Consider the following 12,430-nt stretch of genomic DNA (forward strand, 5'->3'; position numbering starts at 1 on the left):
GGATTGAGTTGGTAAGGAAAAAAGGGCTCTTAGTCAGGTATAGTGGCCCCCACCCACAATTTTAGCATGTAGGAGGTGGAGGCAGGAGGACCAGAAAGGAGCTAATCATCACCATTGGACAGGAGTAAAGAAAGAGACAGGGTTTCTCTGTGTAGCCCTGGCTGTCCTGGAACTCGCTCTGTAGACCAGGCTGGCCTCAAACTCACAAAGATCCGCCTGCCTCTGCCTCCTGAACGCTGGGAAAAGGCTGGGGCCACTACCGCCTGGCTTCCAGGGCAACTCTTAAAAGGGAAACCATTTAGTTGGGGCTGGCTTGCAGTTTCAGATGTTCAGCCCATTATCATCATGGTGGGACAGGCAGACATGGTGCTGGAGAAGGAGTTGAGGATTCTGCATCTTGATGCACAGGCAGCAGAGGCAACTGTGACACTGGGCATAGCTTGGGCGTAGGAGACCTCAAAGCCGCCTGCTTCCGCCCTCCATCCCTTCACCCCCCACCCTCCACGACACACTTCTTCCTCCAACAAACCCACACCTACTCCAACAAGGTCACGCCTCCTGATAATGTCTTTCCCTATGGGGACCCTTTCCTTTAAGCCACCACACAACGCCGGTCCCTATCTCACCAGGAGAAGTCCTGACACCGTGACTTGCTGTTTGAGGGGTTGGTATAGAAAGTCAATGCACAGAAACGGAGGGAGGGGGCTCTCTGCGCATCCATCACTCGCGCCCAATTAACACATATTTGAGCCTGGGATATGAAACAGCGGTGCGTGCGTGCCCAGGCAGAGAAAAACTCCCGGAGATAGTCAATTAAGGGGACAAAAGCCTCTTTAGCAAGGCCAGGCCAGGCGCAGAGTCAACCTCAGCAATTAACGTTGAAGGAGACTGGGAGGAGTGGGGGGTGGGGCTGGGGAATGTTACTGGAGGTTAAAGAATGGCCAAGTCTCGGGGTGCCAGCACCTCCAGGTGTGGGTCAAGGGCTCCACCCCCTGGGTTCACACCACCCCCAGGGTTTCGTCTTTGCGCGAGGTCCAGCATCTCAGCGGGGAGCTGAGGCCCGGACGACTCCAGGAGGCAGGAACGGCTGGCTTCTGTGTGGAGGTCGTCCACGGAATCCTGTCGTTGACACGGTGGAGTGATTAGGGGGACAAGGAAGGGGTCGGAAAAAGAAAATACTGTGTTTATTTTTAAATTTTCACCTATGTATTTGTTCTGGGTCACCAGTTATTCATTTTGCGGTGCGTGCCTTGTGTGTGGCTGCCTGTTTTTGCGTGCGTGTGTGCTTGTGACAGGCTCTCACCATGGTCTTGAACTGGCAATCCTCCTGCCTCAGCCTCCCCAGAACTAGGATTCCATGCGGGTGCTATCACCTTTAGCGCAGATTAGGAGAACCGGGTTGGAACCCCAAATCTTCCACTAGCCTGGGCAGGGCTAAAAGCATAGCGATCTGGCAGGGGCAAACTGGTTATATCTCCACCGACCTCCCCAGTTAGACTCAGCTTTTAGCAGCGACCGCCACTCACGTCCTTATCGGCTCTCTATTGGTCCGATACGCTATCCTCCCGCCCCGCCGCGCTTGTGCGGACCAATCGGATTCTCTGGATGACACGCCTTAGGCGCCCCGCCCCTCACAGGGCGCTTGCAGACGCTCCGGACCGATTGGCTTGCTCGGGAGGGAGGGGCGGACACGTCAGGGGCGCGGACCACGTGTCCAAAGCGGGCAAAAAAAAAAAAAAAAAAAAAACGGTGACCCAGCCCGGAACCTGGGAGAGTCCAGCGGCGAAAGTGCGCAGAAGGCACCGGTTGGAGGGGCTGGCTGGACTCGAACCTGGTATCTCCGGGTAAGTTCAACCGCCCCTCCTTGCAGACCGGGAAACGGAAGCCTTGCGGGGTGTCCGGCCGAGGCGGGACTCCAGTTGGTGTCCGGATGGACGGTCAGGGAGGGACTCGAACCCTCTCCAGAGCTAAGTTTTGGATCAGTGTCCGGGAGTGGAAGAAAAGGTGCCCAAAGAGGGGGTGAGGCCCACTCAGACTCACACAGCCTGCAAGTCTGGGTTCCGGTAGTGTGTGCGCTTGCCGAGTTAAAGTCCCAACCCTGTCAGCAGGAGGACACTCCGGACAGACACCCCCTCTCTTACACGCCCCCCACTCTTTCTCCCTCTCAGATCGGTTATTTTCTGTCCCAAACTCTCACCCCAGGTCCCAAGTCGTGTTCGTACCATCTTACCCAGCTGGCCCGAACGTTAAAAACAAAAATGATATATCTAAAGTTGTTATAAAGTTGGAATAGAAGCCAGGCAGTGGTGGCGCACGCTTTAATCCCAGCACTGGGAGGCAGAGTCAGGTGATTTATGTGAGTTTGAAGCCAGCCTGGCCTACAGAGCGAGTTCCAGGACAGGTTCCAAAAGCCACACAGAAATTCTGTCTTGAAAAGCAACAACAAAAACAACAACACAAAAACTGGAGTAGAGGTTGGGGGCATGGTGACACATGCTTGTAGTGCCAGCATTTGGGAGACGTGAGTTTGCCAGGAGACAGAGCCAAGCGCTGGAGGCCAGCCAGGGATACCTAGCGGGACCTTGTCTCTCAAATAAAAGAAGGTTGTGCAGTGTGTAACAGGTGTTCAGTGAGGAATAAACAGAAGACTTGGTCCCAAGTTAGCAAAACCAGCCTGTGGTGGTGTGGCCGGGGTCTTCTAGGGGAAGCTGGGGTCCCAGATGTCCACACCCACACCTGGCTGAGCTCGAGTCTTCTCACATGCTTAGCAGTCTCTGTGGATTGAACCACACGCCCAGCCTTCTTTTTATTTATTTATTTATTTTGAGACAAAGATCTACTAGGTTGGCCAGGCGAGGCTTGAACTTTGGATCCTTCTGTCCCAGCCTCCCGAGGAGTGGTTAGGACGACAGGCCCGTGACACAAAACCCACCTTATTAAAGTTGACGTATTTTACAGACAGGATGTATTACCCGAGACTGGGAGATGGTTTGCACGCAAGCATGAGGTCCTGAGTTCGAATCCCAAGGACTCATGCTGAAAGTCAGGTAGCAGTCTGGCCAGACTATCTGAATCTGTGAGCTCCAGCTTCAGTAGGAGACCCTGTCTCAAAAAAATATGATGCACAGCAATAGAGGAAGACACCGGACACTGACCTCCGACCTCAGCACACATACAAACAGAGCATGTTTCTCTTTAAGATTTACTTGTTATTTTTATTTATACGTGTGCATGCTTGAAGGTGCCCCACATGGAGGCCAGAGGGCACTGGATCTCCTAGAACTGGAGTTGCAGGAGGTTTTAAGTCGCCCTGATGTCGGTGCTGGGAACCTGGGTCCTCTCGTCTCTAGCCCATGGGAACATATTTTTTAGGATAGACACCTTAATGGATTGTGGGGCAGGTAGGACCAGGTCTCATAGTGCCCAGGCTGACCTCGAACTCAATGTGTAATTGAAGATGTAAGGGATCAGATCATCTCCTGCCTCCATTTCCCCAGTGCCAGAAGGAGGCGTGTCCCGCCATGCCCAAGGTATTTGGGTTTGGGGGTGGAGCCCAGGGTTCTGTGTGTGTTAGGCAAGCGTTCACCAACTGAGCTACAGCCCCTAGAGTGGTTTCTTATTTGTTTTTCGAGACAAGGTCTCTCTCTGTAGCCCTGGCTGTCTGTCCTGGAACTCGCTCTGTAGACCAGGCTGGTTGCAAACTCACAGAGATCCGCCAGCCTCTGCCACATGAGTGCGGGGATCAAAGACGTGTACCATCACACCTGACCTGAGAGTTTATAAACAGTATCTGTGTCCGCACCACATGACTTAAAAAGATAAGTGTCACTCGGCACCCTCCCCCTCGGTGTCCCCCTCTGTTGGGTCCCTCGGTGTCCCCCTCTGTTGGGTTCCCTCCTCCCTCGGGGTCCCCCTCTATTGGGTCCCTCGGTGTCCCCCTCTGTTGGTTCCACCCCCCTCGGTGTCCCCCTCTGTTGGTTCCCTGTGTCCCACACGCCACTGAATGAATAAATGGTGAACGAGTACAAACAAATCTACACACAGTGGGGAGGCGCCGCAGAGAAAGCCCAGGGGAACCCCAGTGATGTAGCAGTTTGAGGACCCAGCGTCAACATAGCCTCCCAGGAACACTGACTGACGCCTGCCACGGCTTTGGAAGCTCAGATCCCGTGTGGATGTACACACATGACACAGGCGAAGCCCGGATCCTAGCACACAGGTTTCTCTCTTGTAAAAGTGTCAAAGGGCAGGTGACTTTGCCAGCCTTGCCTCTTCTTTTCCTGTTTTGTTTGTTTTTTGGTTTTTATCCCTGGAGCCCACATAAAGATAAAAACCAACTCCTTAGAGTTGTACACACACACACACACACACACACACACACACACACACACACACCATGCACACAAGAACAATATAATAATTTTTTTTGACTTTTCGAGACAGGGTTTCTCTGTATTGTTTTGGAGGTTGTCCTGGAGCTCACTCTGTAGACCACGCTGGCCTTGAACTCACAGAGATCCGCCTGCCTCTGCCTCCGGAGTGCTGGGATTAAAGGCATGTGTCACCACGGCCCGGTTCTTTTTTTTTTTTTCCTTAAATTGGGGGAAAATATCTATAAAATTAGCCGACGCACTTATCTGGGGAAAGGGCCCATTCGGCAAAGTGCAGCCGTACAGGCATGAACACCACGTGGAAAGCCAGCGTTGGTTCGGATGCCCGGCGCTGATATAAAAGGCTGGGCATGGTTGCATGTGCTCGCTGCCACAGCATTGGACGGCACAGAGACTGGTTTCGTGAGAGACCTTGTCTAAGGCAGTAGAGTGAGGGGCAAAAAGAGGAAGACCCCGGATAGCCTGCTGCAGCCACACGGCCACACACCCTCGGTCATGCGCGCGCATGCGTGCACACACAAACATACACGTAATGGGACAGCACCCAAGGAACAACATCAGACGTTGCCCTCCGGCTTCCACAAGTGACATCCACCCCTACCCCCTCCACACACAGATACAAAGAGAAATGGCCAGGACAGGCAAAGCCACAGACTGACGGCCAGAGGACAGGGAGGGAGGGGTTTGAGGTGACTGGATGGATGAAGGCTTTCTACTTGCAGTAATGAAAATGCCCCATACCTTCCTAGCTAGGTTAATGGTGACGGGCTCACACACACACACACACACACACACACACACACACACACACACACACACACGAATGTGCCCCCTGTGCGTTTAAGTTTTATTTAAAACATTTTAATTCATTTTGTATTGTTTAATAGCCTTTGTTTTTTTATTTTTAAAATTATGACTTTATTTTATGACTATGGATGGCTTACCTGCATATATACCAGTATACCACATGTGTGCCTGGTGTCTGCAGAGGCCGGAAGAGGTTGCTGAGTCCCCTGGAACTGGAGTTACAGGTGGTTGTGAGCTGCTGCATGGGTGCTGGGAATTGAACCCAGGTCCTCTGCAAGAGCAACCAGTGTTCTTAACTGCTCAGCCATCTCTCCAGCTCCTTCACTGGCTTTTTTTTTTTTTTTTTTTTTTTTTTTGGTTTTTCGAGACAGGGTTTCTCTGTATTGTTTTCGAGGCTGTCCTGGAACTCGATCTGTAGACCAGGCTGGCCTCGAACTCACAGAGATCCGCCTGCCTCTGCCTCCCAAGTGCTGGGATTAAAGGCGTGCGCCACCAACGCCCGATACTTCACTGGCTTTTTAAGACAACGTCTTATTCTAGATTCCAATACAGAGAAACCCTGTTTCAAAAATCAAAAAAAAAAAAAAAAAAAAAGAGGCAGGGAGGGAGAGGAGGAAAAAGGAGGGACGGAGGGACGGAGGGAGCAAACCTTTGGCCAAGGAAAGGGGGAGAAAAGGCCTGGAAATAACAGCAGGAGCACGAGATGCATGGACCACAGGACCAAATATGTGAGCCCTGGGTGTGTCCTTGAAGCCCCTCTCCCTGCCGCGTTGTGCAAAGCTCCAGTGACTGACCTTACCGGGGCAGCAAGGGCAGGAAGACACCGCAGATACCCACTTCCGGTGGGACTGAGGGTTTGCTTTTCTTGACAATGGCCGTGCAACTGTCAAAAGTCCCCATTTCGCCGGGCGTTGGTGGCACACGCCTTTAATCCCAGCACTCGGGAGGCAGAGGCAGGCGGATCTCTGTGAGTTCGAGGCCAGCCTGGTCTACAGAGCGAGTTCCAGGACAGCCTCCAAAGCCACAGAGAAACCCTGTCTCGAAAAACCAAAAAAAAAAAAAAAAAAGTCCCCATTTCCTAAAGACTTCACTTGAATCCCTAGCCATCCCCGCCTGACCCTGCCCGCTGGCCCTCTGTCCACCCCTAGGAAATGGCAGCAGCCAGGGCTAGCCTGGGCCGGCTCCTCCCCGAGTCCTCCATCCTGTTCCTATGTGATATGCAGGAGAAGTTTCGCCCCAGCATAGCCTACTTCCCACAGATCGTGTCAGTGGCCGCTCGGATGCTTAAGGTACGAACTCCGGTCTTCCTCTCAAGACCCAGGGGTTCGGGCCCAAACCTTGCTCCCTGAGCCGCAGGAGTCCATCGGCCGGCCCTCATCCTTGGGATCCAGGCCTGGTTCTTTCCCCACACAGGTGGCCCGGCTGTTGGATGTCCCTGTCTTGCTGACGGAGCAGTACCCACAAGGCCTGGGCCCCACAGTTCCCGAGCTGGGCGCTCAGGGCATTCGGCCAGTGAGTAAGACATGCTTCAGCATGGTACCCACCTTGCAGAAGGAGCTGGATGGCCGGCCCCAGCTGCGCTCCGTGCTCCTCTGCGGCATCGAGACCCAAGTCTGCATCTTGGTGAGGCCCCCGCCTGCCCCCCGGGTTCCCCATCGGCGCCCCCGGCCCTCCCTCCTGCCCTGCGGCGCTGGCTGCACCTCCTCATCCTTATTCCAAGTCCTCCCTTCCCACTGGGGCTCCCTGGTCCCGGGCTGGAAGCCCTGGTCGTGCCCTGGGTCTGGACCTGGACCTCTCTCTGCCCTTAGAACACAGCCCTGGACCTCCTGGAGCGGGGCCTGCAGGTCCATGTGGTGGTGGACGCCTGTTCTTCTCGAAGGTGACAGGGCCTCCGTGCAGGGGTGGGGGGTGGCCCCTGCCCTGTGCGTCAGGCACACGGCAGCAGGGGGACGCCTGCCCTCCCTGCTCTCTCCCTCTCTGCTGCAGCCAGGTGGACCGGCTGGTGGCGCTCGCGCGCATGAGGCAGAGCGGGGCTTTCCTCTCCACCAGCGAAGCGCTCATCCTGCAGCTTGTGCGGGACGCTGCCCACCCCCGGTTCAAGGAGGTATGGGGTCCTCTGGGAATAGGAGAAGGATCCCTCCCGCTTGACAAAGGGTCTCCTGCGTGCCAGGCTGGCCTCGGACGCACGGTGTCTGCTCCCAAGTGCTGGGATTACAGCACCACTACGCCCAGCTGGCTTCTCTTTTTCCTTCTAGAGCTCTGTACAGGGGGGGCTTCCTATTTTATTTACAGGGTGTGTGGGTGTGTGTGGGTGTGTCTGTGCGCACATGCCACAGCATATAGATGGAGGTCAGAGTTCAACTTGAGGGAGTCAGTTTTCTCCTTCACTCCTAGGATAGAATGCAGATCAGGCTTGAAGACAAGTGTCCGAAGTGTCCTTGTTCACTGGGGAGTCTTGCTGGCCCTGGCCCTTTGTTTTTTTTTTTAATTTTTAAATTTATATTTTATGTGCATTGGTGTTTTGTCATGGGTATTGGGTCTCCTGGAGCCCCGAACAGGAGTTATAGACTGTTGTGAGCTGCATGTGGGCTCTGGGAATCGAACCCGGGTCCTCTGGAAGAGCAGTCAGTGCTCTTAACCACTGAGCCATCTCTTCAACCCTTGCTGTTGTTTTTTTAATTGTTTTTCCCACCGTTTGAGACACTCTGTAGGCCAGACTGGCCTCAAACTCACGGCCTGCCTCCTCCTCCTGAGCGCTGGAATTATAGGTGTGCGGCATTGCGCCTTACCGAGAAATAGTATTTTCTGGAAAAAACCCAGGTGCAGGGCAGGCTGGACTAGCAATGTTACATCAGGTAGGGTAGAACAGACAATCGTGACCCGTCAGGAGTTCCCTACCCCCAGCCCCCTGAAATCAGTAGCGGTTATCAACTGGGAAGAGTTTTTTTTTGTTGTTTTTGTTTTTTGTTTTTTGGCTTAGTCTGTCTGATATAAACCGATGAGGGCAATTACTCCTGTTCAACCAAGAGGTGATCTGTGCGAGTGGGTTGAGAGCTTGGACCTGTGTGGGAGCCGAGGGCTTAAAGGAATGCCGGGGAGGATGAGATTGGTGAGGGAGAGGAAGGCGTGGGCAGGAGGGCGAGCCGTCCATCATTAGCCGTCCAAGGCAACCATGCGGACCAAGACGGCGGGTGGTGAGCTCAACCAGGCAGGTGCGGCGGGAAGCAGACCCGAAAGGAGCGTGAAGAGCAGGGCGGGCGGGCGTTTGCAGGGTGCATACATATGTGTCTGCGCACGTGGAAGCCTGGGGCTGGCGTCTAGGCTCTCTCTCCCTTGATCGCTCTTCCTCCGCCTGCTACATGGAGGCGGGAGTCACACTGGGCCCTGCCCAGCCGGTGTCTATGCGGGCTGTGGGCGTCTGGGCTTGGGTCTTCGCAGCTGTACACATATTTTACACCGAATCGTCTCCCCAGCCCATTCCCAGGGAAACTCTTCTTTTTCCTTTTTTAAAATCTTAGTTTAATTACTTTAAAAAGATGTATTTATTATGTATGCAGTGTCCTACCTGCACGCCAGAAGAGGGCGCCAGATCTCACTACAGATGGTTGTGAGCCAGCATGTGGTTGCTGGGAATTGAACTCAGGACCTCTGAAAGAGCAGCCAGTGCTCTTACCCTCTGAGCCATCTCTCCAGCCTTCATTATCCTTTTTTTTTTTAAAAGACAGGACAGGACTTTCTATGTAACCATGCCTGCCTCTGTCTCCTCTGTGCCTAGTACTCGGGAGGCAGAGGCAGGCGGATCTCTGTGAGTTCCAGGACAGCCTGGCCTACAGAGCGAGTTCCAGGACAGGTTCCAAAGTTACACAGTGAAACCCCGTCTCAGAAAACAAACAAAAACTTGTTTCACTTTATGCATGTAGAAGCTTTGATGTATACATGTCTTATGTACCACATGTGCAGTGCCCAAGGAGTTCAGAACAGGGCACCGGATCCTTTGACCCTGGAGTTTACAGAGAGTTGTGAGCGGCCGTCTGGGTGGTGGGAACTGACCCCAGTTCCTCTGCAAGAACAGAAAATGCTCTTAATGGCTGAGCCATCTCCCCGGCCCCCAGGAAAACATTTTTTAGGAGAGTGGTGGGCTGGGGGAAGGCTGCCAGGAGGACCAGGGAGATGGGTGCTTCTTGACTTCTGACCCAGACCTCCTCTGTCTGTAGATCCAGAAGATCATTAAGGAGCCAGTCCCAGACAGCGGGCTGCTTGGCCTCTTCCAAGGTCAGAACCCCCTCTTGCTCAACTCCAGACCCTGACCTGAGAGGGAATCATCGTTTTCCCTCATCTCTGAAGCCCAGGAGTCCACCTGGAGGCCTGCCCTGTAAGAGGGGTAGGGTGGTTATGCCTCCTGCCTCAACAACTGGACTTGGAATTGCCGATGAGACTCCTGAGGGCTGGAAGGGGTGAGGGACCGGGGTTTGACTGAGGAAGGCAGGTGGGCAAGGGACTCTGTGCAGGGCCACCCCGTGAGGTCGCAGACGGGGACCCCAGACTCCGAATAAACATTGCGGTGGCTGTGCGGCAAGCCATTGTTGGGCTCGTGGGGGTGCTGCAGGGGCTCCTGGGGTGCTGCGGGGGCTCCTGGGGTGTGCAAGTGTGAGAAGAAAATGGGGTGAGGTGAGGAGAACGGGGGTGCCTCTCCCAAGCCCCAAGCCGGGGCTAACAGGCCACATCTGCGCAGTGGGCAGCGTGTGTGTCGTGAAGAGTTCCTGGCTGCCCCCGGCTCAGATGGTACCGAATCCCAACCCTGCTGGCTCGCCTCCTTGGCACGATAACTCTTGCAACCCCGCAGGCCTTCGAATCCAGGTTCTGCTACCCCGAGGGGGAGCTGGGCCCCCTTCACCACAGCGGTAGTGGCCTCTGACGGCCCCCATGACTAAACCTGGGAGAAAGTTTCCCTAAACAACTCTTTCTCCGGAAGAGCGCCCGGTCAGCTTCACAGCATCATGCAGAGGGCCAGAGAAGAGCCTGGAACAGCAGGCCGTGTGCGGCAGGGGCAGACTGCCTTCATGGAGCCCTTGAGTGAGCAACCCGTGAGGCGATGGAGGGAAGCCCAGGTTGAGGTGGACACCAGGCCGTTGAGGATGCCCTTGAGACAGATGCGCTGTTTTCTCAGGGGAAAGTCTGTCACAAGAGCTGGCCATTTTACACCTGGTACCACTCTGAGCAGGTAAAACAAGAGTTACAGGAACACCAGCACCATGACACTGGCCCAGTCCTTCTGGTAACTGAGACGGTTACCGAGTCATTAACGGGGGAGTAGCATATACAGCATGGATACAAGAACTTGTTCCGAAGCAGTGACAAGTGGGGGCCCTAAGAGTTCATCATCCCACTCAGAATGGCTTGCAGATGGAAATGAATGGTTTATTTCCGGAATTTTCTGTGCGGTAACTGAAGACCAAGAGTGATTGTGAGAACTAAAACTCGCAACGGAGCCCTTAGATTACATGGAGAGGTCTCGTACGCCATACCCCTCAGGACGGAGCTTGCAGGTCGTAGGTGCTGCTGGCCTTGGAAGCCTAGGACCGCCACGGTCATAGGCTGTGGACACGTGACACCCCAGAGAGGGTGTTTTTGCTGAAGCAGCACCCTCTCCCCCACGCTATATCGCTGTACCCTGGGTCCCTCAGTGCCCCTCCCGAGCTGGTATTTCCTCATTCGCTTGTTAGTGGACGAGTCCTCCCAGATTCCCCAGGGACAATCTCAATGGCTGCCGCACCCTCAGACTCTACTACACAAACGTGTTCAGGAGGTTGGTTTTTTTTGTTGAATAACTGAATTTAGCCCCCCCCCCCCCCCCGCACACACCTCCCCACATCGTTGTGGGGACTCAGGACGAGGGAAGGGAAACTAAGTCTGTGTGCAGTTCCTTGAACCATAAAGCCAGCAGGCACCCAGCCCGAGCGATTCAGGGGCACTGGCGCCCCCTCGTGGAGCAGCCCCAAGCTACAGGTCCTGCCAGGCTTGACAGAGCAGGCATCACAGGTTGTGAGTTTCTGGGAGCCCAGATTGGAAGTCAGCTTCTGGGGGCTGGGCTGGAAAGAGGACGCTGCCCTAGCCACAATACTGGCTACCCATGGCCAGCATCGAGTCTGAGCCCGCCTTCCAACCCTCCAGACGTGTGGACCCCACTGCCCGCATCTCCTTAGGGAGGAATCCCAGGCCTCCCTCTGGGGGCCCGAGAGCTTGAGGACAGCAACCCCAGGCCATCTCCCAAGCCCTTGAAAGTGTGTCTAAAACAGAGACACATGGGCATACACACAGGAAGACGGGACCTGCCCTGATCGGGACAGAAAGACTAGAGAGCATCTGTGGGGGAGGTGTGACCACGCAGGCCTGCGATTCCAGCACAGCCAGAAAATCCCCAAATAAAAACTAGGTCCAGGGCTGGAGAGATGGCTCAGTGGTTAAGAGCACTGGCTGCTCTCCCAGAGGACCTGAGTTCAATTCCCAGCACCCACATGGCAGCTCACAACTGTCTGTAACTCCAGTTTCGGGGGCTCCAACAACCTCACATTCATGCAAACAAAACACTGATGTATGTAAAATACAAATGAATTTAAAACAAACAAACAAACTGAAGTCCAAGTTCTCCCCAACTCTGTGGTGGCCTGGGTGTCACCTCCCTCTACACCCTCAGAACCTCCCAGCCACACTGGCCTCCCTTAGTTCCCCTCAGAGTCCCACCTCAGGGCCTTGGGTGTGCTGTTTCTGCTCCTGGACCCCCACGCCTTCCTACAGCCTGTCTCTGCTCAGCATCGGAGCCCTTCCCTGAAGGCGCCATGTCCGGTAGCCACACTTTTCCTTTCTGTCCCAGCAAGACTCTGGAATTTCATCTTGCTGTGGAAGCTCTCTGAGGGCTCTTGCATGTGCGCGCACACACACGCGTACACACACACACACACACACACACACACACACACACACACACACCCCTACTGGAGCTCCACGAGCTGGGCATCTGGTCTACTTGGTCTGCCCTGGACCTGGCCCATAGCCGCGCTCAGCGGAACTGGGGGACTATTGAGAGAGAGCCGACACACCAGGCAGAGGAGAGAGGGGTGGGGTTGGGGGACGGGAGCGGTGTGTGCTGGGATGGGAGAAAGGTAAATTCATGGGCAGGGACGGCAAGGGGTCCTCAAAATGGACCTGGGTAGCCCTGGGGCTGGGAGCAGAAC

The 12,430-nt window shown here is 54.7% G+C and overlaps 1 protein-coding gene across 1 annotated transcript; it reads left to right on the top strand.

Annotated features, from left to right (window-relative positions):
- Window positions 1-1,708: 1,708 nt before the first annotated feature.
- Window positions 1,709-9,774, top strand: LOC101839073 (isochorismatase domain-containing protein 2A). The gene is made up of 6 exons (XM_040733887.1): window positions 1,709-1,844; window positions 6,347-6,487; window positions 6,612-6,821; window positions 7,007-7,077; window positions 7,185-7,302; window positions 9,413-9,774. The coding sequence occupies exons 2-6, from the start codon at window positions 6,350-6,352 to the stop codon at window positions 9,503-9,505; spliced, it is 630 nt and encodes a 209-aa protein (XP_040589821.1). The 5' UTR covers window positions 1,709-1,844; window positions 6,347-6,349; the 3' UTR covers window positions 9,506-9,774.
- Window positions 9,775-12,430: the final 2,656 nt, after the last annotated feature.

This window comes from Mesocricetus auratus, unplaced genomic scaffold (genome assembly GCF_017639785.1).
Source record: "Mesocricetus auratus isolate SY011 unplaced genomic scaffold, BCM_Maur_2.0 Super-Scaffold_100037, whole genome shotgun sequence".
Taxonomy (NCBI): domain Eukaryota; kingdom Metazoa; phylum Chordata; class Mammalia; order Rodentia; family Cricetidae; genus Mesocricetus; species Mesocricetus auratus.

What these genes read in the sequence shown, in the direction of transcription:
- LOC101839073 (XM_040733887.1), top strand. Translation starts at nt 6,350, where the DNA reads ATGGCAGCAGCCAGGGCTAGCCTGGGCCGGCTCCTCCCCGAGTCCTCC. An exon ending in TGGCCGCTCGGATGCTTAAG is followed by an intron (nt 6,488 to 6,611) that starts GTACGAACTCCG and finishes TTCCCCACACAG; the next exon opens with GTGGCCCGGCTGTTGGATGT. An exon ending in CCCACCCCCGGTTCAAGGAG is followed by an intron (nt 7,303 to 9,412) that starts GTATGGGGTCCT and finishes CTCTGTCTGTAG; the next exon opens with ATCCAGAAGATCATTAAGGA.